General features: G+C 37.1%; 1 protein-coding gene across 3 annotated transcripts in view; it reads right to left on the bottom strand.

Moving 5' to 3' along the window:
* Positions 1–25,156, bottom strand: part of LOC112850414 (uncharacterized) — a 327,008-nt gene that overhangs the window by 222,015 nt on the left and 79,837 nt on the right. For 2 of the 3 annotated variants that reach the window (XM_086675794.1, XM_086675795.1), the window contains exon 3: positions 12,237–12,274. The exons of the other annotated variant lie outside the window; for it this stretch is intronic. Coding sequence is in view for 1 of the 2 variants with exons in the window: in XM_086675795.1 (XP_086531921.1) it covers positions 12,237–12,255 (19 nt within the window). In the remaining variant the exon portion in view is untranslated. The remainder of the gene's footprint in view (positions 1–12,236; positions 12,275–25,156) is intronic. 3 annotated transcript variants of the gene reach the window in all.

The following is a 25,156-nucleotide window of genomic DNA, read 5'->3' as shown; positions in this document are numbered from 1 at the left end:
CTGAAACCAATATTGCACTGCAATAAACAAAATATAAAAATAAACAAAAAATAAGATTCACCATCTGTTTTCTAATATATATACACATATATATACATATATACACATATATACATTTGGTCACAATACTTTATTTTATATGTATTTTATATGTATACATGTATACTTTATTTTACTATATATAAATATATATATTTTACTATATATAAATACTTTATTTTATATTTTTTATATGTATATATTTATATGTGTGTATATATATGTGTGTATATATATATATATATATACACACATATATATACATAATCATTCATGACCCTTGACCCAGTGATTCCCTCAAAAGTAAGTAGAAAATGTATATATAAAAATATTAGTGTAGTCTAATTATTAATAATAAATAGTTAGAAACTACTGAAATGCCCAAAAACAGGATAGTAAAAAAAATATATGGTGTTTTCATATGTTCTTATCCTTTGGATACTTTAAAATTCATATTTTTTGAAGAATACTCTAATTTAGGTGCCAAAGCATCTTTTAAAACTATTATGTGCCATACTATAAATTCGGTTTAAGTATAACCATATACACATATACACATATGCTATACACAAATATGGTAATCTGTATATTTATATATGTGCTAATATAGCTAATAGAAAAAAGCATGAGAAGAAAGTAAAAAAAAATATTAGTAGTGGGTAATTCTGAGTAGTTAGAGTAGTTATCTGAGTAGTCAATAATTCAAAGTACCTTTTATTTTGTTTGTGTACTGTTCAGTTTTTAAGTTTTCAGACATAAATCGAGAAATAATTGTTTCAACGTGTAAGAAAATCAGTAACAGCTTTCTTTATTTAAGGAAAGAGGATCGCTAAGTATTCCAAAGATAAATAAAATATCAAATAATCCATATTCCTTTCATTTGTACCCCTTACATTTTTAATAAGCTGTTTATGCTGTATTTGGAAAGATGAATGACTAGCCTTCCTTTGTGCAAACTAGAATTTTAAATAAATCAATATTAAGGAGGTAAAGAGATCTACTGAGTTCTTCTGGGGGAAGAAAAAACTGTAGATTATATCGATTGTGAAAATTCTTCAGAGGAAATGAAAAACAAGGCAGCAAACTTTGTATTTCCTACAGATTCTTGCCTCCAGCTATGATATAGTTATCCAAGCTTCGTAGCTTGGGCAAGATCACAAAGGAGTCTGTCTGCAAAACGCCTCTATCGGTCAGGCAGGGTCACTGAATTACAGGATAGGAGCCAGCCTAAAGCAAAATTTGGAAACCAACAAATTTTGTCTTCTGCACTGTATGTGCCACACTCACGTGCACAAAGCTATCCTTCTTTGGAGTCCTTCCTTCCACTCTGTGGCTGTAAAGCCCCCCGTCCGGTATCTGGGCACACTGTCACACTCACCCAGTTGTCAGAATTGGCACATCATAGTTCATGCTGCCTTCTCAACCCATGTGACTTCTGCCACTCTTCCCCTTGTCTGTCCCCAGTCTCCAACCAGTCTGGGGAATCACTTTGTCCTTTAAAACAAATTTAAAGAGCTGACTGAGTATGAAAATTGGTTATGGGGTTTCCTTCTTCAGGCAGCAGACTCAGATTAACAAGGGCCTTCCAGAGGTCATGAGTAGGTCAGAAGTATGGTGACAGCCATGAGGACAGGGCAACAGGTACTGGTGTTTGACCAGTAGTGGAAATACTCTGGGGCAGGCAAGCCTTTTGAGTCACCCATATCAACAGCCAGCCATTCTGACTTGTAGTGCAAAGCCCTGTTCAACGGAGTAAATGTTAGTTAACTATGAGAATAATTAAGCAGCATTTTGCTGGAGTTTTGGGGGGCAGTAAAAAGAGAAGAGGAGGCAAGAAATGGCACGGAAGCCTAGAATCTGAGATGATGGGAATACCCAAAGCACTGCATGGAAACAGAAGGTCAACTCAACAGGCCATCCGCTGACTCTTTCCATTACACCATGTCTACAGTAAAGTTGGAGACTCACACACAGTCTCATGTGCCCAATGGTCCTCACTGAGAGCAACTAAGTGAGGAAAAGGATCAGAATCCTCAAAATGACTAAACGAGCCATTTTCCGAACTTCTTCAGCAAAATAAGAGTCTCTGAGACAAAAAAAAAGAAAAGAGAAAAAGAAAAACTGACTGCTCCCTGGGAGCCCTACGTGCTACTCAGTCTCTTGATCTTCTACCCCCAGTGAGAACGGGCTCTAGTCAGTTTCACAGGATCCTCCAAGGCATAAGACAGGTGAGCTACAGATGCTAAGTTGAAATATGAAACATCAGTGCCATCCCATAATCTCACAACATGGCCAAGATAACGGGTTCCCGTCAGATCAGGCATTTCCTACAAAAGCCTGCTGAATAAAAGCTATCAGGTCATGGTTTTCTTTCCTCCTCACCATTTCACTTAGGTCTTTCAGGACCAGAAGGTCTACCAGGATGTACCTGAGCAAATGTCGCCCAGAAATAGCGAACCCAGGGCAAGCTGATTAATACTTTTTGTCAAGGATACTTTAGATCATTTGAAAGTAAGAGGGGTCATTATGTTGCATTTTCTTGTTCACAGTGAAGCTACAGGACACAATCGCTCAACCTGCCTAGTTGCTGTCTGGTTCAAACAAACAGCATCACCGGGTAGCACATCAATATTTTTAACTCTTTCCTAGTCGGCTGCCTTTTCCTTCTCTCCCCTCTCCCATCAACTCAAAATTTATCATTTTCTTGAATCTCTCAACCCAAATACCACCCCCGTTAACTCCCCAGTGACTCACTGGCACATAAGTAACAAGTGTTTACGCATGTGTGTCTCTACTTCTCCAAAATGCCTTCCTTGTTATATCAAAGACATGACCTTTGATCTTGGCATTTAGGGAACATTTAGTATTACTTGTTGAATAAAGGAAAGGTCCCCTCCCCCTGTCAGGGGCTTTGCACTTCCCCTGGAATTCTTTTCCCACAGCTTTCTGGATGTCTAGCACTGTCTCATCCCGAGGTCTTTGACTCAACTGTAACTTTTTATTGGTATTTCTTTAAAGAAGACCTCGGCCCCAGTCACTCTCTTAGGCATCATATTATTGATTTTCTTCATAGCAAAGGTCACAATCTGTATTTATCTTATTTCTTTTTTTTTTTAATTTTTTTTAACGTTTATTTATTTTTGAGACAGAGAGAGACAGAGCATGAGCAGGGGAGGGTCAGAGAGAGAGGGAGGCACAGAGTCCAAAGCAGGCTCCAGGCTCTGAGCGGTCAGCACAGAGCCCGACGCGGGGCTCGAACTCACGGACCGTGAGATCATGACCTGAGCCGAAGTCGGACGCTTGACCGACTGAGCCACCCAGGTGCCCCGTGTATTTATCTTATTTCTTTCTGTTCTTTTTCAGTAATGTCTGTCCTATGAATTATCTGAGAGCAGGAACCTTGCAAGTGCTATTTACAGCTTCCTCCTTAACACCTAGAACATAGAAGGCATCAGATTTTTGTTGAAAGGATGATTACCAGGTCTGGGTTGACAGCAGTTTTGTATTAGGACTTTCTGCCCAAGACATAAACTGAGAAATACCAGACATCCAGCCAGTAGTTTCTCCGTGTGAATGTTTTTGCCTACATGCTAGGTCTGCACTTACTTGTTAGGCCTGTGAGCTGTGACACTTGATACAACAACATAAATCTTCCTAGCCTATCTGTGCAAATGGCTCTACACAGGGAACCATGGCAAACCCATCAGCCAAGGTCCAAATTCATGTTGGACGTGTTTACCAGCCAAGTGGTACACAGCTGAAAAGAATGCTGAAGATTTTCCTTTTAGACACATATAATTCCAAGGAGGCTTTGGTTTATTTTGTTCTCATATATCCATCCTTTTTTTTTTTTTTTTTTTTTTGGCGGGGGTTAGCGGGAGCAGAGAGGATTTGGTTCTTCCATCAAAAATGTCTGTAAGTCTTAAATTTAAATGTATTTAATCTTGTTCTAAACTTCCACAAGAGCAGTAATGTTTTTAGGAATGAAAGTTATATCTATCTACATGTCAGGATTACTTACCACACTAAGTATTTGAATAAATTTGCCTGTAAATCTCTGCATGTACACAGAGGAGCCTTAAGAAATCTAGAAAAGTGCACCAATACTTTTCTTTTTGGAAACTTTATCTTATTCTAAGTGCTTTGATGCTTTCTAATAATGGCAAATCTTATTTAAAAAAATTTTTTTTAACGTTTTATTTATTTTTGAGACAGAGAGAGACAGAGCATGAACGGGGGAGGGGCAGAGAGAGGGGGAGACACAGAATGGAAGTAGGCTCCAGGCTCTGAGCGGTCAGCCCAGAGCCCGACGCGGGGCTCGAACTCACGGACCGCGAGATCGTGACCTGAGCTGAAGTCGGACACTCAACCGACTGAGCCACCCAGGCGCCCCTGGCAAATCTTATTTTAATGACACAACCCTCCAGATAACGTCATCATGAAAACTGACATTTTTAAAATTCTCTTTAGGACAAAGTTATGGCTTTGGAACATATGTTCATTTCCCTTAAGAATATAACATATCTTGGGGCACCTGGGTGGCTCAATTGGTGAAGTGTCTGACTTCGGCTCAGGTCATTATCTCATGGTTTGTGAGTTGGAGCCCCACATCAGGCTCACTGCTGACAGTGCGGAGCCTGCTTGGAATTCTTGCCTGCTTGTGAGTCTCTCTCTCTCTCTCTCTCTCTCTCTCTCTCTCTCTCTCCTTCTATCTCTTGTTGTCTCTGTCTCTCTGTCTCTCTCTCTCAGCCCCTCCCCTGCTCAAGCACTCTCTCTCTCTCTCAAAAATAAACATAAAAAAAAAGAGAATATAACACTTCTTGATAAAGAGAACATTTTTTTTCCCATGAAAATATCTTCCTACTTCTATTTTGTATATACTTATTGAACAGCCCATTTTAATTTTCTGTCAAAAGCTAATGTGGAAAACATATTTTGTTGTGGCCAAACAATTTTATTTCATTTGTCTTATTTTAATTTTTGTATGCAAATGCCACAAAGCCAGTCAGTCAGGAGAAGTAAATTTGTGAGTGTTTCTATATAAACCATTATCTGCTTAAAAGTAAAAAGCAAAAACAAAAAGTAAAAAGCAAATTATTTGCAGGGAGATGAAAAGCCAAGAAATCTAATATAAAATACGACTTTATGTATAATTGGTCAATAAACATTCTAAACCAAGTAGGCATTTTTTATCAACCTATTTTGTCAATTAAATTCACTATTCTTATCAAAACCAGTTTATACGTCTACTCACCAGTGAGAGACAGACCATCAGTGATAAAGTCTCTCAACCACCCTTATTGCTACATTGCAGCCTTCCCAATAAAGCAAAGGCTCCCTAGCCTGGCATCCAGGGTCCTCAAGATACAACACGTGGGTCCTTTTCCCCTCACTCTTCCCCGCACTGTATTTTCTAGGCACAATGGACTATTCTCCATCGTCAGATCACTGGCACGAACACTCTGACTTCTGTGCCTTTCTGCATTATGTTTCAGGCTTTATAATTCCCAACTATCCAGCCCAGACAAACAATTAATTCCTCTGTGTCCCCATACAACTTGATATATCTACTTATCAAATTAATTGTTCACAGGTCTGCCTCCCCATCTCCCACCTCCCCAACTCCTCTGGAATAGCAATCACGTCGTATTAGTTTTTGTATTCCTAGTAACAGATCATCATGCTAGCATATTCTGAACAGTGAAGCACTCAAAAGTTGTCTGAACTTTGTTAAATTAATTGTTTAAATCTGCATTACTGTTTCTGCTTTGGTCTGATTTTGCCAACTATTGCCAAAGAAAGTTACAACTAATAAAAATACTAACTGTTAATTCTCAGAAGACTTAAATAATGGTCAGAGAAAACTATAGAATTTATATTGCTATGTATTTAAAAAAAATCCTGGGTGCCTGGGTGGCTCAGTCAGTTAAGCGGCCAGCTTCGGCTCAGACCATGATCTCATGGCTTGTGGGTTCAAGCCCCGCGTCAGGCTCTGTGCTGACAGCTTGGAGCCTGGAACCTGCTTCAGATTCTGTGTCTCCCTCTCTCTGCACCTCTCCCACTCACACTCTATCTCTCTCTCTCAAAAAATAAACAAACACTAAAAAAAATTTTTTTAAAGCCTTATTGACTGACTGTTATGTCATTTTATCCGGGTGAATTGATCAATTGAATATCTTCCACGTTCTCTTTAAAACAGAGGAGACACGGGGCGCCTGGGTGGCACAGTTGGTTAAGCGTCCGACTTCAGCCAGGTCACGATCTCGCGGTCCGTGAGTTTGAGCCCCGCGTCAGGCTCTGGGCTGATGGCTCGGAGCCTGGAGCCTGTTTCCGATTCTGTGTCTCCCTCTCTCTCTGCCCCTCCCCCGTTCATGCTCTGTCTCTCTCTGTCCCAAAAATAAATAAACGTTGAAAAAAAAAAATTAAAAAAAAAACAAAAAAAAAAAACAGGAGACATTATGTGCATTATTCTAAGAACTAGGGGGAAATATCAAAATCCCTTACTCCTTACTAATTCTTACTAATTTAAATAATTCATATTATGTGATTAATTCCCTGAACCAGGAGTACACTAGGAAATCAAGTGAAGATGAATGTGTTTGCTGAAAGACCTGATGAAAACATTAAAAAGGATAAATTTACACCAAGAAATTATGCATCTATTATTAGCAATCTATGATTCATATCAGAGCAAAATCATAGATCACATTAGCTGTCTCTGTCAATCTTCTAACATAAATTACATTTCTACCTCTGTTCAAAATGAAAATTTTGTCTCCCCAGTACAAACAGAAAATTGCGTAAAATCTAGCTCTTTTTGCTGTGGTCAGATCTATTAATATGGAGAGGAGTGATTTTTGTTTATGGCCATACCTTCATGTTCAATTTCACTGGAATATAAAGACACTGGTGGAAACACTGGGGCTCAGGGCTTTGCAGTGGCACAGAAAGTGAGGCTCTCTTAGGCCAGGCGACTGTCTTTGCCGCCAGTGTAGTTATAATGACAGATCACTCTCTCTAGGACTACCATTGCTATGTGTCTTCCAGGATTAATACATTTACTGGACAGCCAAAATGTTAAATCTTCTATTTTTTGTATGTATGGCTGTGTACTAAGATTTATTTTTCTAAACGTCTATTAAAAGAGTAAGTCGAATGACTCTACCAACCTCTAAAAACTCTCCGACTGTGACACTGTGTACATCCCTAAATTAAAGACAATCTTTAAAATCCCAACAATATAGGAATGAAATAATTTAAGATATAGTTAGCAGAATGGATAGGAAGTTAAAACTAAAGTTTGGATGATGGAAAAAATTCTGTATCAGAAATCTTACTAAATCATTACTATTTAAGACGAAAACAAAACTTCAAATCATTCTACATGCTGCAGAGGAATTAGGTATATATTTTTTGTCAATATCAAGAAAGGGACAGAGATTCTGTGAAGGATGGAAGAAAGAAAACTCACATCTGTGGGAGTGTTTTCTCCAAAAGATTTACCTATTCAACATTTGGATTCCTCATTAATACATCCCACATCCTGTATTGAAAGAATAAGATTTTCAAATTATTTGAAGAATGGAGCAGCTAATAGATTTCCATTTTTCCACTGCAGAATAAGAAAAGTAAATTTTCTCTAATGGGATACCAGCAGGACTGGTTTTGATTTTCAGAACATTGCTCAGCCATAAAAAAGAATGAAATCTTGCCATTTGCAATGATGTGGATGGCGCTGGAGAGTATTATGCTAAGCAAAATAAGTCAGTCAGAGAAAGACAAATACCATATGATTTCACTCATATGTGGAATTTAAGAAACAAAACAAAGGAGCAAAGAGAAAAAGGAGAGAGAAAGACACAAGCCAAGAAACAGACTCTTAACTACAGAGAACAAACTGATGGTTACCAGAAGGGAGGTGAGTAGGAGGATGGATAAAATAGGTGATGGGGATTAAGGAGGGCGCTTGTTGTGATGAGCACTGGGTGTTATATGAAAGTGTTGAATTACTAGATTTTATACCTGAAACCTATTACACTGTGTGTTAACTAACTAGAATTTAAATTTAAAAATTTTTAATAAAAATTTTAAAAGTAAATAAATAAAAATTTTAAAAACTAAAAAAAATTGCAATAGTCAATCATTTGATTAGCTTAACCTTCTTTTGGACCAGTTTTTATAGGAAACAATATTCGAGAAGAGTGGTAAAGAAATAAGGCATGAAAGAATAAAGTAACAATTTTTATTGTTAGCGTATAGTAGTTCTTAAACTCTCAAAAACATGGAAAATAGCATAAGAAAAATCTACTTTAGAGAGAGGTCATAATGATATGCAGAATGTTACCAAATTGGATCCTGCTCATTTAAGACTATAACCTTGTGGCCTTTCTCAGAAGCAGGATTCAGCACCTGATGGTTGTTTCATATTATCTGTACATACATCAATGTGTAAAGACATCAAAGTGAAATCTGAAAATAAATAGCAAAGCATAATACATCAATGTCTGACGGGATCTTTTTCCCATTATAGAAACTATACAATATCTGTAACCTATTTAGCGAGTTACTTTGGGCAAAAATTACACAGATGTGCATATACATATACACACTGACACTCACACACACAGACACACACACACACACACACGGACAGACCACCCTTCTTTTTAATAATTGTTTTATATTCTAGGGGCGGCTGGATGGCTCAGTTGGTAAGAGCATGCAACTCTTGATCTCAGGGGGTCGTGAGTTTGAGCCCATATTGTGTGTAGAGATTACTTAAAAATAAAATCTCTTTAAAAATTTAAAAATTAAAAAAATAAATTTGTTTTCTATTCTAAAGTTTCTCAAGATCATAATACTATACAATGCTACTGCCCTCTCCCCTGGAGACTAGATAAGAAGTCAGTTCATAGTGTGGATTCGGAAGTCAAAATACTCAAGTTTAAATCCCAACTCTTCCATTCAATATGTATGAACTTGGGAAATTTACTTAATGTCTCTATTTCTCAGTTTTCTCATATGTAAAATGAGGATTTTATCTATTCCTTATGGTTGTAAAGAAGTAGATTTTGAAATATGAAAACAATAGTCTATAAATATGAATATTGTAATAAAATTAACCCCTTTAGTTCCTACTCTGAAATACTATTAGAAATTTAAAAGTAAACAAAATTTTCATTAATGATATGAAAGAGCCACAATTGGTTTATTTTCTTTTTCCAGATACGACTTATAATTATTATCACAAATGATGAGTTTTCTGTAAGCAAGCTTTGATTTGTTACTTATTTTCTATGTTCAATGTTAGCTAATTCATTCATTTAATTACTTATTTAGAGGGGAAAAAATCCCAGCAAATAACATTTAAATATGTTCAATATTAATAAATCTCTACTATCCACACACCAATCAAATTATTTTAAAACATAATTTATTTCTAAAATAGCTACACTGTAATTACTGAACTTCAGGCTAAAATATGTTATCATTCCTTCATAACTTATCAGTCATTCATATGTTGGATAATGTCTTCCTAAGGCATAAGAAGAATTATAGGATCGATCTGGATTACATAGTTAACCAATACTCCAGTTTTGTTTTGTTTGTTAAGTCAATCATTTTAAGATATGGTGATAAGTTGTCTAAATTCCATTTGAAGTAGAAAATAATTGGTTCTAAGTAGACTTTGAAAAGTCAAATATATATATTGCAATCCCTAGACAACCACTACGTAAACTATATAAATATAATTGAAACTGGAAATCAACAACAGGTAGAAAGCTGGAAATTTTATAAGCATGTGCAAACTAAGCCAACACACTCTTAAAAAACCAATGACAGTGTGCCCAGATACCGGACAGGGCAGGTTTACAGGCACAGAGTGGATAACACATGTCATCAGGATTTGTGGAACACATCTAAGGCTGTGCTTAGAAGGTAATTTATAGAAATAAATGCTTATGTAGATAACCCTAGCTTTAAAAAGTCCCAATTTCCTTTACCATAGTTTAAATAAACAATATCAGCTCCCAATAACACTGTTCAAATTTTAATGACTACAATATATTTACTATGAGTAATTGCATGATGTGAAAACTCCATAAATCACTACATAAATAATGGATGCACATCATGATAGGTGACCAATCAACTACTTCTTCCCAAGTTTGTCAATGATTGGTCACTGTACATCAGTTATTCAGTTCATGCACTTACAGCAGAAAGTATAATTGTGTTGTCTCCTTGTCTCCCAGTGATAAACCCATCTGGCATTTTTTAAAATGTACAATCAAAAGAGAAAAATGGCCAACAAAGATGAATGTGTAACAAAAAATAAAGTAAAATTTGAATCCAACATAAATGGGATTATAGAGGAAATAGCTGGCCATGGAAATGTTGACCATGCTATTTCCATTCAAATAGCTGGCCATGGAAATGTTGACCATGCTGCTCTAAATATGCAGCCACATGAATTCAGTAAAGGTGAGTGTGTTAACAGAAATGAGGACAGTGGTAGTGAAAACAGGAGAAAGATGCTCAGAAGAGATGACAATGACAAAACTTCACATTAAAGGAACAATTGGAAATATTTTACAATATTTGAGGTACAAAGGATAAACTGTTGGAAACCAGTCGAAACTTAGAAAGCAATAAGACAAACTGCCAAAGCACAGATAAGATGCTTGTTCTCACTGTAAATTATACAATGAGAAGCTCACAGTACTTCTATTGCATTTTTATAAACAAAAGACTTCAATTCTCAAAATTCATAATGTCTTAAATTGTGGCCTATTAAGTAAGTATTAATTTCACTTTTTTTTTCATTTGACAACCATTTATAATCCACAGCAAGACATATTCTAATGTATTTACAAAAAAAAAATGTTAACAGTCATGGAAAAATAAAAAATGTTCCTATTGATTATTAAGATTACTTTGAACAGTTTGACCTTACACGGTCATTTTTATAGTGCAGCACTACCAGGCAAAGAAAGGACCACTTGTATTAGAAAAAAAGGAAAGCCATAACCCAATAATATAAGCTCCCACCTTAAATTACAAAAAGGAAAGCAAACAAAACCAAAGCAAGTATAGGAAAGAAATAATAAAAATGAAGGCAGAAACTAATGAAACAGGAAATAAAAGAAGGAAAAAATGATAAAGTCAAAAGCTCATTTCTTAGATCAATAAAATTGATAAATCTCTAGTAAGTCTCACAAAGAAAAAAAGAAAGACAGAAATTACCAATATAAGGAATGAAGGAGAATATGTCATTACAGACCTTACTGACATTAAAGGAATCCTAAGATTATACTGCAAACAACTCAGTGCACATAAATGAGACAACTTAGGTGAAATAAAACAATTCCTCAAAAATGTATGCAAAATGAAATAGACCCCTGAATAGTCCTATACCTCTTCAATTTAATTTCTGGTCAAAACCCTTCTGAGAATGAAATATACAAGTATAGATGACTTCACTAGTGAATTCTATCAAACGTTTCAAGAAGAAATAACACCAGTTTAACAGTCTCTTCCAGAAAAGAGGAAAGAAGGGGATATACCTCCTGACTCATTTTATGAGGGCAGTATTACCCTAGTATCAAAACCAAAGTGGGTAGGAAAAGAAAACGACGGACCAATATCTCTCATGAAGTAGACACAAAAAGATCCCCACCAAAATAACAGCAAAACAAATCCAGGAATATGTAAAACTAATACACCCTGACCAATTGGAGTTTGCCCCAGGAAAGCAAGGCTGGTTCAACATTTAAAAATCAATCAATGCAATCTATCATGTTAACTGTTAACACAGCCTAAAGGAAAAACAAAACAAAACAAAAACAAAAAACAAAACAAAACAAAAAAACCACGATCATATTAGCTGATGCAAAAAAATATTTGACAAAATTCAATATTAACTCATGATAAAAAAAAAAACCCTCAGGAAACTAGGAATAGAATGAAATATCCACAATATGATAAAGGGCATTGATGGATAACCTACACCCATATAATACTTAATGGTGAAAGACTGAATGCTTTTATCCCAAGAACAGGAACAAAACTAGGCTGTCCACTCTCGTCACTCCTATTTAATATTATACTGGAAGTCCTAATCAGAACAATAAGGGGTGTGGGGAGTGGGCAGTCAAATAGATCATAAGGAAAAAAATAAAATTGTCTCTACTCACAGAAAACATGATTTTCCATGCAGATAACCTCAAGGAATCTACGAAAAAAAAAAAGTCAATGTACAAAATTCAATAATATATTCCCATCTACTAATAAAAAATGATAAGCAATAAAAAATGATTTCTTAATATACACATAATAACTGCAAAAAAATATAAAATCTATGTTCATTGATTGCAAGACCCAATACAGCAAAAATACTAACTCTGCCCCAGTGAATCTACAGATAAAGCACAGTTGCAATCAAATCTCCAGCAGGATTTTTGTTTTGTAGATATGGACTAGCTGATTCCAAAATTCACATAGATGAGCAAAGCCAAAGTATTTTGAAAAAGAATAACAAATTGGAAGAATCACAATTGTTAGGCCAAGAATAAAAATATACTACAGTGTCGGTGGAGAGATAAACATACACACAGTTCAATGAAACAGAATGGAGTTTAGAAATAGACCTCCACAGGGGCGCCTGGGTGGCTCAGTCGGTTGAGCGTCCAACTTCGGCTCAGGTCATGATCTCGCAGTTCGTGAGTTTGAGCCCCACATAGGGCTCTGTGCTGACAGCTCAGAGCCTGGAGCCTGCTTTGGATTCTGTGTCTCCCTCTCTCTCTCCCCCTCCCCCACTCATGCTCTGTCTCTCTCTGTCTCTCAAAAATGAATAAATGTTAAAAAAAATTTTTTTTAAAAAGAAAGAAATAGACCTCCACATATATGGCCAATTGATTGTCTTTGATTATCTCCTTCCCCCCGCACCAAATCCTCCGTGTTCTACCTATCTATCCCTTCCTCCTCATAACCCCTGGCAACCACCAATATTTTTACTGTCTCCACAGTTTTGCTTTTTTGAAGAATGGCATATAATTGGACTCATACAGTAGGCAGCCTTTTCAGATTGGCTACTTTCATTTAGTAATATGCATTTAAGGTCCATCCATGTCTTTTTATGGCTTGATAGGTCATTTCTTTTCAGCAATGAGTAACTGTCCATTTTTTAGATGTACCACAGTTTATGTTTCCATTCACCTAGTGGACATACTGATTGCTCCCATGTTTCACCAATTATAAATAAAGCTGCTATAAACATCTGTATACATGTATTTATATGGACATAAGTTTTCAAGTCCTGCGGGTAAATATCAAGGAACGTAGCTATTAGATTGTATGGTAAGAGTATGTGTAGTTTTTATAAGAAACTGCCAAATTCCTTCCAAAGTGTCTGGACCGTTTCACATTCTCACCAGCCATGAATGAGAGTTCTTGTTGCTCAGTTTCTATACCAGTGCTGCTCTCAGTGTTTAGGATTTTGGTGTTTACTGATACCACATTGCGGTTTCAATTTGCAATTCACTAATGACACATGATATTAAGCATCTTTTCATATGCTTATTTGCCATCTGTACATCTTCTTGGGTAAGGTATCTGTTCAAGTCCTTTTTTGTGGTTGTTAAATTCAAGTTAGTTAACATACAGTGTAGTATCGGTTTCATGAGCAGAACCCAGTGAGTGATTGCTTACATACAATACAACACCCAGTGCTCATCCAAACAAGTGCCCTCCTTAATGCCCATCACCCATTTAGCCCATCCTCCCACCCACCTCCCCCCCCAGCAACCTTCAGTTTGTTCTCTGTATTTAAGAGTCTCTTATGGTTTGCCTCCCTCTCTGTTTTTATCTTATTTTTCCTTCCCTTCCCCAATGATCATCTGTTGTGTTTCTTAAATTTCAAATATGAGTGAAATCATATGATACTTGTCTTTCTCTGACTTATTTCACCTAGCATAATACACTCTAGTTCCATCCATGTTGTTGCAAATGTCAAGATTTCATTTTTTGATTGCCAAGTAATATTCCATGGTATATAAATACTACATCTGCTTTATCCATTTGTCAGCTGATGAACATTTAAGCTCTTCCCATAGTTTGGCTATTGTTGATAGTGCTGCTATAAACATTGGGGCATTGAGCCCCTTCAAATCAGCATTTTTGTATCCTTTGGATAAATACCTGGTATTGCAATTGCTGGGATGTGACATAGTTCTATTTTCAATTTTTTGATAAACCTCCATACTGTTCTCCAGAAAAGCTGCACCAGTTTGCATTCCCACCAATAGTGCAAAAGTGTTCCCCTTTCTCCACATCCTCTCCAACATCTGTTGTCTCCTGAATTGTTCATTTTAGCCACTCTGACTGGTGTGAGGTGGTACCTCGTTATGGTTTTGATTTGTATTTCCCTGATGATGAGTGATATTGAGCATCTTTTCATGTGGCTGTTAGCCATCTGGATGTCTTCTTTGGAAAAGTGTCTATTCATGTCTTCTGCCCATTTCTTCACTTCACGCAGTATTTATTTTTGGGGTGCTGAGTTTGATAAGTTCTTTATGGATTTGGGGTACTAACTCCTTATCCGATCTGTGATTTGCAAATATCTTCTCCCATTCCATTAGTTGCCTTTTAGTTTTCTTGATTTTTCCTTGTTTAGGTCTTATAACGATTTTTTAAGCTTATTATTTTTGAGAGAGAGAGAGATAGAGCACGAGCAGGGAGGGGCAGAGAGAGAGAGGGAGACACTGAATCTGAAGCTGAGGCTGTGAGCTCTCAGCACAGAGCCCGACGTGGGGCTCGAACCCACAAACTGTGAGATCATGATCTGAGCCAAAGTCAGACGCCCAACCAACTGAGTTGCCCAGGTGCCCCTCTTTTAACTATTTTTTTGAAATTAGACTATTCATTGTTTAAATGCTAGTTTTAAGAGTTCTTTGTATAGTTTGTATGCCAGTCTTTTATCAGATATATATTTTGCAAACATTTTCTTCTAGGCTAGGGCTTGCTTTCTCATTCCCTTGAGCTAACAGGTTTTTACAAAAAGGCAAAGGTAATTAAATAGGGAAAATATAGTATTTTCCACAAATGGTTAGGACAACTGAATATACATAAGCGAGACAAAACAACACACAACAAAAAACAAAATATAACCTCATTCAAATATTAACTCAAAATTTATCATGGATGTGCATATAAATATAAAACTAAACCTTTTCAAATAATAGGAGAAAATCTTCATTTCTTCAATAAGGAAAAAATTCTTAGATATTATACCAAAAGCATGATCCCTACAAAAGAAATTATAAATCAGACTTCACCAAAGTTAAAATGTTTCCCTTTTAAAAGACACTGTTGGGCGCCTGGGTGGCGCAGTCGGTTAAGCGTCCGACTTCAGCCAGGTCACGATCTCGCGGTCCGTGAGTTCGAGCCCCGCGTCGGGCTCTGGGCTGATGGCTCAGAGCCTGGAGCCTGTTTCCGATTCTGTGTCTCCCTCTCTCTCTGCCCCTCCCCCGTTCATGCTCTGTCTCTCTCTGTCCCAAAAATAAATAAACGTTGAAAAAAAAAATTAAAAAAAAAAAAAAAGACACTGTTAAGACGGGATGCCTGGGTGGCTCAGTTGGTTGAGCATCCAACTCTGGCTCAGGTCATGGTCTCACAGTTCGTGGGTTCAAGCCCCACGTTGGGCTCTGTGATAACAAACAGCTCAGAGCCTGGAGACTGCTTCGGATTCTTTCTGTGTCTCTCTCTCTCTCTCTCTCTCTCCCTCTATCTCTCTCTCTCTCTCCCCCTCCCTTACTCATGCTCTGCCTCTCTCTCTGTCTCTCAAAAATAGGTAAATGTTAAAAAAAATTTTTTTTAAAGACACTGTTCAGAGAATGAAAACATAAGCTATAGACCAGAAGAAGTTATTTGCAAGTCACATATCTGGCAAGGATTTGAATTTAGAATATATAAAAAAACCCTCTAAACTCACCAGTAAGGAAACAATCCAATTAAAAAATAGACAAAATGTTAAAAAAAAATAGCCAAAACATTTCACCAAAGAGGATATACAGATGGCTAGTAAGCACATGAAAAGATGCTCAACAATGTTTATTAGCCACTAGGGAGATGCAAATTAAAACCACTAGAAGATATCACCCCATAACTATTAGAATGGCTAAAATAAACAATACTGACAATACTAAGTGCTAACAAGGACATAGAACATTTGTAATTCTTACATATTGTTGGTGATAATGCAAAATAGTAAAGCCGCTCTAAAAAATACCTTGGCAGTTTCTAATAAAGTTACATATACTTACCATATCATCATTATGATCCAGCAATCCCATTCTTGAGAATTTACCCCCAGAGAGATAAAAATGTACGTTCATACAAAAATCCTCGCATGAAGATTTATAGCAGTTCTATTGGTAATCAAACAATCCAAATGCCCTTCAATAGGTAATGAAAAACAAACTGCGATACATTCATAAATGCAGTGCCACCCAGCAGTAAAAAGGATTGAGCTATTTATATATCAAACAACTTGGATGAATCTCAAAGGCACTATGCCTAGCGAAAGAAGTCAGTCTCAAGTTTACATACTGTACGATTCTATTTACATGACGTTCTTTAAGAAACAAAACTACAGTGACAGAAAACAGAACAGTATTTGCCAAGGATTGGGAGGAGGCGGGGGAGGGAAGGGTATGACTTTGCTCAAAGGGAAACCAAGAGGAAGTTTTTTTAAAGTGGTGAAATTGTCTCATCCTGATTATGGTGTGAGCATAGAAATTCATTCATGTGTTAACGTGTATAGAACTGTGCACCTAAAATAGTCAACTTTATGTTAATTTTAAATTTTAAATTTTTTAAAAGTTAATTCTTAGAAAAAGCAATGTTGGGTGAACTCATTTTAAGATGATTTTATCTTGAGATGCTTCTTTGAATAATTATTTTTATATCTTTTATATCCCTAAACATTTCTTTTCCAATTTTATCATAAACTATCTCTTCTGCCTCTTTGTTTTTCCTGCTATTAGAACTTGCAGCATCATTCATTCTTGAGATACTTTAGAACTCTTTGTCCTTATATTTTAAAGAAAGCAGATATATGGCACCAGGACAGCATTCTTCAACTTTTATGACCATGGGAATCTGATAAGATGTGTGTCAAAAAAGATTTCTTATCTTCCCCCTCAGAAGTCATTTAGGTGATCTAGATTAGGTCCTTCAAAATCACCACATGATATGAATGTGGGTGTTCCAGTGACTGCTCTTGGAAAAGCACTGCACTAGAGGCATATAAAATTAAAAAAATAAGAACTCCTTTAGTCTGTTGAGAATCTCTCCATAAAATGACTCATTGAGCCTGGAAATTGGTAGAAGACAACATCCGTCCAACGAACTTCAGTTCTTATTGTAATCTAGAAGGTACTCATAGATTTGCCTATGAGGGTATAGACTTCATGGCCAGTATTTGAGTAATGTACCGGCTACTTGCTGGAGATTGAATTTTTGAGTGCAATATATTAAGACTGTTACTCTGATAGAAACACCTCATACAACTTTTACAAAAAATGGATCAAGTTTTTTCTCACCAGAAAAATATAATCACAAATTGTACTTTCTCCAAAGATTTAACCACAAGTTAACAGATGTGCATAGCAATATGTGAAAAAACAAAGCAACAACTGTTAGCAGTGTATTTGTTTACAAAATTAAATGATACCTTGAGCCTTATAAAATGAATATATTTGTGTGTGCATGTGTGTATCAGTATACATATACATATACATATATATACATGCAATATATATGTATGTACATACATGCATATACATACACTTTTAGGTATATATAAGTGTTGTTGATAACAATTCCAGGTATTAAGTACATTGAGCTAATTGCTTTGTATTCATTTTCTTGTTTCAACTTGGAAGGAACATATTATACTGTCACTTTACAGATGATAAAATCAACAGCCAATAAAAAAATGCTTACTATCCTGTTTAATTACATCAATTTTCTTGTTTTGATATTATACTACTACAGTATAGGAAGCTCGGTGATGGGTTCAAGGGATTATAGAATCCCTTAATTATAAGCAGATTATAGAATCTACTTTTGCAACTTCTGATAAGTCTGCAATGGTTTCAAAATTAAGAGTTAAGGGGCGCCTGGGTGGCTCAGTCGGTTAGGCATCTGACTTCGGCTCAGGTCATGATCTCGTGGTCTGTGAGTTCGAGGCCCGCGTCAGGCTCTGTGCTGACAGCTGAGAGCCTGGAGCCTGTTTCAGATTCTGTGCCTCCCTCTCTCTCTGACCCTCCCCCGTTCATGCTGTCTCTCCCTGTCTCAAAAATAAATAAACGTTAAAAAAAATTTTTTTTAAATAGTTAAAATAAACTTGGCTGCATCCAAATATTTGAAGGCTTTCCAAAGCTAAAATAGGAAAATATGAAGAACTTGTCTTATCCTTCCATAATCCTCTCCGTATCTCAAACTAAAACTTAGAGACAGCTTTAGAAGAGAAAAGAAGTCTCATATGAATGTCAGGGGAGGAGAAGGGCAGGGGCAGGGGATAGCAGACTGAATACCAGTAAGAGTCCTTGGCCTTGGTACTATTGAGTCTTTGGATCTCTTTGGATGATTTCATTTGCAAGTAATAGAGGATCCAACACAAACTCACTTAAAAAGTAATGCACTGGCTTATGCAGTCTAGAGGACATTAAAACTTTCTGATATGATTTGTCAAGGACTCCAGACTATTTCTCTGTAATCCACTGAGCTCTGCCCATCCTGATGCATCAGCTTTATCTTGAGACTGGCTTTCCTCATAAGAGCAAAATATTTGTAGCAGTTCTAGGCCTCATATCAAGACATCACACCATCCAGGCGAGATGACGTTTCCTCTCCCAATTTCTGAATAAATGCCACGGCCTATGTCATGTGACACTCCTGAATTAATTATTGTGACCAGGGAGATGGGATCGCACTACAGGCTAGGCCAATTAGAATATACTTTGGAAGCTGGAGATCATATCAATTACCTAAATAGTTCAAAAAGATAAGGAATTTAAACAGAAATGTGTACTGATTTATTCTTGTTTCACTTAATAGCAGACTGCGTTTTCCAAATATGGCTGCAGCAATAGTGCTCATCCTACTTTTGCTTAAAATGTGATCTTTACATCACTCCCATCAAGTTGTAGTGCCCATGTCACCCTTTCTTTGAAGCTTGTTGGATCCAACCTTGTGACTGTCTTATCCAAGAGTATGGCAGAAGTGAGTTAATGTGACTTTCAAGGCTAAGTCACAAATGCCATCCATTTCAGCCTTGATCTCTTGGGGTTTCAGGTCTTGACATCTACCTGCCATGCTGTCAGGAAGCCCAAGCTTCCTTTCCAACCTAAGCAAAGGTATCCCTTCAACACAGAAAACCTGAAGGCCACAATTCCATCAGGATCTCCCTTAGACACTTTCCTAATACTGGCTGCTTTTCTTATAGACCCATTAAAACAATAGTGAGTGATTAACTACTTGAATATTTATTCATTCACACACATCATCTCCCACTAGAATTCAATTCCAGGAGGACATCAACTGAGTCTGTCTCATTCTTGTCACCCTTGCAGCTAAGGCGCCCATATTATGGGCAGTCAACAAATGGCAACTGAATTCAAGAAGAAATAAAACTTTGAAATTTGAAAGCCTCCAGAAGGACCATGGCTATTGTACTAAAGATTAAATGCTCATAAAGCTTATATCTAAAGAAGCTGGGCACTCAATACTCATTTGCACCCAAAATTAGTTATCTGGCACCACAACCCTCTTTGTTGGCAGGAGGATCTTCCCTTCGAAGCCCTCTCAGAAAGCTCTGGAGTCTTCATCAGGATGTGTCACATGCTGGTGGAATGGATCAAGTCTTTGGTCCAAGGACATCTCCGTTTTCCTTTCTTTATCAAAACCATGATAGTGCCACACAGATGCTAGTTAGTCATAGACAGTGGCACTATTGGTATTTTGGACCAAATCATTTTTCATATGGTGGGGAGGGGGGGACTGCCCTAAGTATTGTGATATGTACAGCACCATCCCTGGCCTCCACCCACCAGACAGAGATGGTACTAATGTTGGAGAAGCAACAATAGCATCCACTGCAGACAAACTCACATTTCAAGAACAGCAGCTGTGCCTGCCTAACAACCATTTGGATAGTATTGACCAGAGAGATCTGTTACTTCATTCAACTAACAGATCCATTCAATGACATATGCAGGGTGAAGGATGCTTTTTGCCCAATTGGCCAGCAAGCCATTTTCTTTTTAATAATTAGAGAATTGAATCATTATTTCATTACATTCACAAGATGCCTTGATAGAACGGGTATCCAAACATTGGTTAAATTTTGAGTGTGATTCAGACTGTGTTTACATAGGTCTGGTGTGTTTCAAGGATTTTACTGTCAATTTAAAGAAATCAATCAATTAAAGCAACCAAATAACTTACTCCTTTTAAGAGGATTCATCAATAACCAAGGGCTAACACAATTACACTTTGTGTGCACAAGGTAAATTCAACCCGTTGAAAAGGTGGGGAGACTTGGAGAGTAGGCAAGTATTTTCTTTCCTCTGCAAGTTAACATATAACTGATTTATTACTCCGTCCTCCTCTGCTCTCAAATTCACTTGTAATTTTATCAGATCAACTGGGTGTCCTGGCACCATAAAGCTTCAATATATATTCAAGCTGTTTGCCCAGTAAATTAACTGCAATATTATAGAAGCATTTTTCATATGCAAATGTGCACTCTGAAGTGTACCCAACTGAACACCACCAGCAGTTTCCTCTAAAACTTGAAAATCAACTCTTAAAATTTATCTTCTTTAACCATCTGGTCATGATGCTAAATGACTGAGTAGAAAAACTGTTTCACATTTTTATTGGCTTGCGAGAGGGTAAATTTTTGTTCTCGGTATTTTCTATGAATCTTGCGTTCAAAGGGACAAGTAGAAAGACACTGACATTAGTATAAATTTCTGTAAAGCTCAGATACCTATTGTGAGTATATTGTACAGTATTTTTGATCTTCTAGAATTGTTCTTTTCCAAAGAATCCCATTTAATGTGTTACTGTTATTCCCCTCTAGCCACACAGTTCTTTTTTAAACAGTGGTTTTATACATACAAAGAGATCTTTTCTTTGTTTTTTTAATCTTCTGATCCTGATGAATTCATGGTCATCCCCCTCTTTAATTACACGGTGCTATCCTCAACCTGACTTTCTTTTGCCCGTTAGGTGCAAATGTTCATGCACAAGCACTGAGTGGCTTTTATTTTTAAAACTCAATATACACATTATTTCTCCCAGGATTTCTGGATCAGGATATTTTTAATAATCAGATAGTCTTCACAGATTTTCAAAAAGAAATTTTGCTCCTTTGTTTCTCTCAAGATCTGGACATCAGGGAGAGCTTTGAGACTTCCTAGACCAGAAAACAAGAGTGCAAGACATTTTTACTTATAGAAAAGGGAGTATGTCAACTGAGCAACTGTGAGAAGAAATATCCAAATGTAAGATTTTAGAAATTTCAAAACCACATCTTTATCTTTTTCTCTCTGACCTAAATACAGTCCTTTTCTAAATTATAATTTTTAAAAACGCAAAGCTAATTTCCTGAATCAACATAATATTCTGCAGCAGAAAAGATTAGGAACAGGCCTTCAAGAAGGCAATTTTCACCACCACAGCTATTTCCTTTAGCCATTTCCTCTTCTTTCTGCAAATATCCTTGAGAGAACTACAATACAAATTGTCTTGAAACGCAAATATATTGATTTCCAGTTAACGCCTTTTCTTCCTTATGTAACTTAATCTTTAACCAGAAAAGAAACGAGAAAGAAAAAAAGAAAAAAAAGAAAAAGTAAAGTAAAAGGGCACCTGGGTGGCTCAGTTAGTTAAGCGTCTGACTCTTGATTTTGGTTCAGGCCGTGACCTCAATCGTGAGATGGAGCCCGTGCACGGGCTCTGTGCTGGGTGTGAAACCCCTTTAAGATTCATTCTCTCGCTCCCTCTCTCCTCCTCCTCCCTCTGCCCCTCCCCCACTTGCACATGCTCTCTCTCTTCCTCTCAAAATAAATAAATAATAATAATAAAGGAAACCACTGTTTTGCAATGATAGGTTTGTCTTATATTCTCAGGGAGAGATACAACAAGCAATTTAGTAATTACATGACCAGAGAAGTTTTCATGCTTTTTCTTCCACTGAAATAACTAACTAACCCGAAGACGGCAAACTTCACGGTTCTGCTGCCATGAATTCAGCCCGGGAGAAACCCCTTTGCAGCTGCTGGTCACAAGGCGGAAAGACCTCTCTGGCCATCTGTATTCTGCACACACATCATCCAACCTGAATTGCACTGGAGCGGGCCAGCACCCCACTCCACCCCTGCCCGAGCACTACGATGACTTCACACTGACTTGTTTTCAGACCCTAAACTCTGCTCCAGTTTCTATTCATAACCTCTTCTCGTTTCCCTCCATTAGTAAGAAGGAGAACATTACAGTGTAAATCTCATGGAGTCGCTATAAAGGTTAAACGAGATTATACATCAAAGATGTATGACACATAAGCTTTACTTGAAAATAAATTCCTGGGGTGCCTGGGTGACTCAGTCGGTTAAGCACCTGACTCTGGCTCAGGTCATGATCTCATGGTTCGTGGGTTTGAGCCCTGTGTTGGGCTCTGTGCTGACAAATCAGAGCCTGGAGCCTGCTTCGGACTCTGTGTCTCCCTCTCTGTCTATCCCTTCCCCACTAGTGCTCTGTCTCTTTCTCTCTCTCTCTCTCCCTCAAAAATAAACATTAAAAATATATATTTAAAAAAAAAGAAAGGAAATTCCCAATCTCACCTTTTTTCATCAAAGATCTAGAAAAAGGTTGTTTTTCCTTGATGCCTTTTCCTGACCCATATGGAGAGAGTTGAGGAAAACCTTCAAATGTCAACTCTTCACATCATTCGAATATATGGACTCATTAATAATCAAACACCATTTGGTTTTCCATACAGCAAAAGGCATACCTCCAGCACCAAAAAATGGCGTGATAGTTTAATAAAGAGAAAGTTGGTTCTCTCTTAAATTTTTCTTCAAAAAAACACAATGGAATATTATAACAGGAAACACCTACAAAGCATTTACTCTCTGCCATGCACGCATATTGGTCATTTATTAATACTAGGGTCTTATTATTAAACCTACTTTAGAGAGGAGAAAATGAAATGACAGAGAACTTCATTTTCCCAGGGGCACCAAGCAAACAAATAGTAGAGCTGTGCTCGAGACCACATAGGATCTATGCTTTTAAATCTCCCCATGTGTGAGGTTTTATAATCACACCATTCTGATGTCATTAATGCTTAGCATTTGGTTCCTACAAGATGTGAACCAGTCCTTTCCTAAGAGGTATCTGTGCATCCCCTCTTGAGATGGCAAGAATCAATTTTCTATCCAGAGGTAAGAGTACATTTACAACACATCTGTACAGCTCTATCCGCTAACAGTTTGGCCTTGAGCAGGACAAAGGACCTTGAAAATAAACAGCTTTGATGACTTAAACTGTTTTCATGTTTATTAACAAAAATCATTCACAATGTGTTCCTTTACCTCTTACATTCACAATTAAGTATGTGAATTGCTGCAAATCTGCGGAAACTTGAAGCATCTAACACAGAAACTTCTGAAAATGGGGCAAACCTAACATTTCACAGCCATGTAATTAATCATTATTACCTGGTGATGAGAATAGTATGACAGATCATGGGCTTGATTCTGATGGGTTTTAAATCACAATTTATTTCCTCAAAGTACAACTTCTTCGATCATTTACATTCGATAACCTAGGTTCTATGGCGAATACGGTATGTGCCTCAGGGATTCAAAAAATCTTCTTTGGTGGATGCTGTGATGTGCCCTCCCTCAGAACTGAAATATTTATGCTGTTCGTGTCTAAAGAGAGTCATTTCACCGAAAGCTCTGCCCCTCCTCTGGCTCAGCCCATATCCAAAGATGATTAATACCAGGACGTAAGGCCCTGGTCCCTTTGTCTCCAGTTGGTGCACTCTAGGGCCATCTCAGTTCCACAATACCCCACGGGATCAGTCCATTCTCCCAGAGGTGTTGATGTCAATCCCCAATAAACTTTCTGCCACACACCTGTTTTAGAGTCTTTTCTGGGGTCTCGACCTGCAACAATTGTTTAACAAAAGAAGTCTGCACATCTTCTGGGGCAAATACTTCCTACCATCTGCAGATGATCCTGGCCATGTCCTCTGCTTTTACATGATAAACAATATTTGTATTCTGTGATACACTGTTCCTTCTGGCAATGACATTTTCTCAGGTCAACATAATTATGAAAATGGTGTCAGCCAAGGGCTGTCATGGCAGGACTGTATTGTAAACTTAAGGCACAAGTTAATCCCATAATGTCATCGAAGAAATCCTTAAAACTTAAAGTTCAAACAGTACACTCTACAAAATAGGCAGGAATAACTTTACTCGACCATTGACTCCACCTGTGAACTTCAGATCTCTTAACAGAGACCAACAGTAAAAATGAAAAGTATTATTTCAATGGGCAAAATTTTATAAACCACTCATTTCACATAAGATGGGGAGAATATTTTTCTGGAAAATGCTGCTTTTCGCCCAATTTTTCAGGAGTATGCATTTCACCTCTTCGGAGTTCTCCATTTTGTTTGCTCCACATGGAGAAGATTTCATTGTTAACAAATGGAGAAAAATGACATAAAAACAAGGTGTACTCCATCACAGGAAGCTGTTTACAATTACCAACAAATACCAGAGTGTCTTCTTTACATATCAATCTTGTCCAGCTTTTTTCTCAACAAAAATAGAATTTCATAAATGGGGAAGAAAAAGTTCTGTTAGACTACATCTTTAAAACAGGCAAAATAAAAAATAGCATCTCACTAAGAGCAAAACACTGTTTTTACAAAACCACTTTCGATTTACAGCACCCCTTGGCAACTACAAGATCTTAAATGAACCTAAACAATTTTCCAAAGGATTGAAAATTTGACCATTAGGGGGTG

The sequence above is a fragment of the Puma concolor genome, chromosome C2 (genome assembly GCF_028749965.1).
Source record: "Puma concolor isolate L17-30 chromosome C2, mPumCon1.1.hap2, whole genome shotgun sequence".
Lineage (NCBI taxonomy): Eukaryota > Metazoa > Chordata > Mammalia > Carnivora > Felidae > Puma > Puma concolor.
The sequence above is the reverse complement of the archived record's forward strand: the minus strand, read 5'-3'. Positions and strand labels throughout refer to the sequence as shown.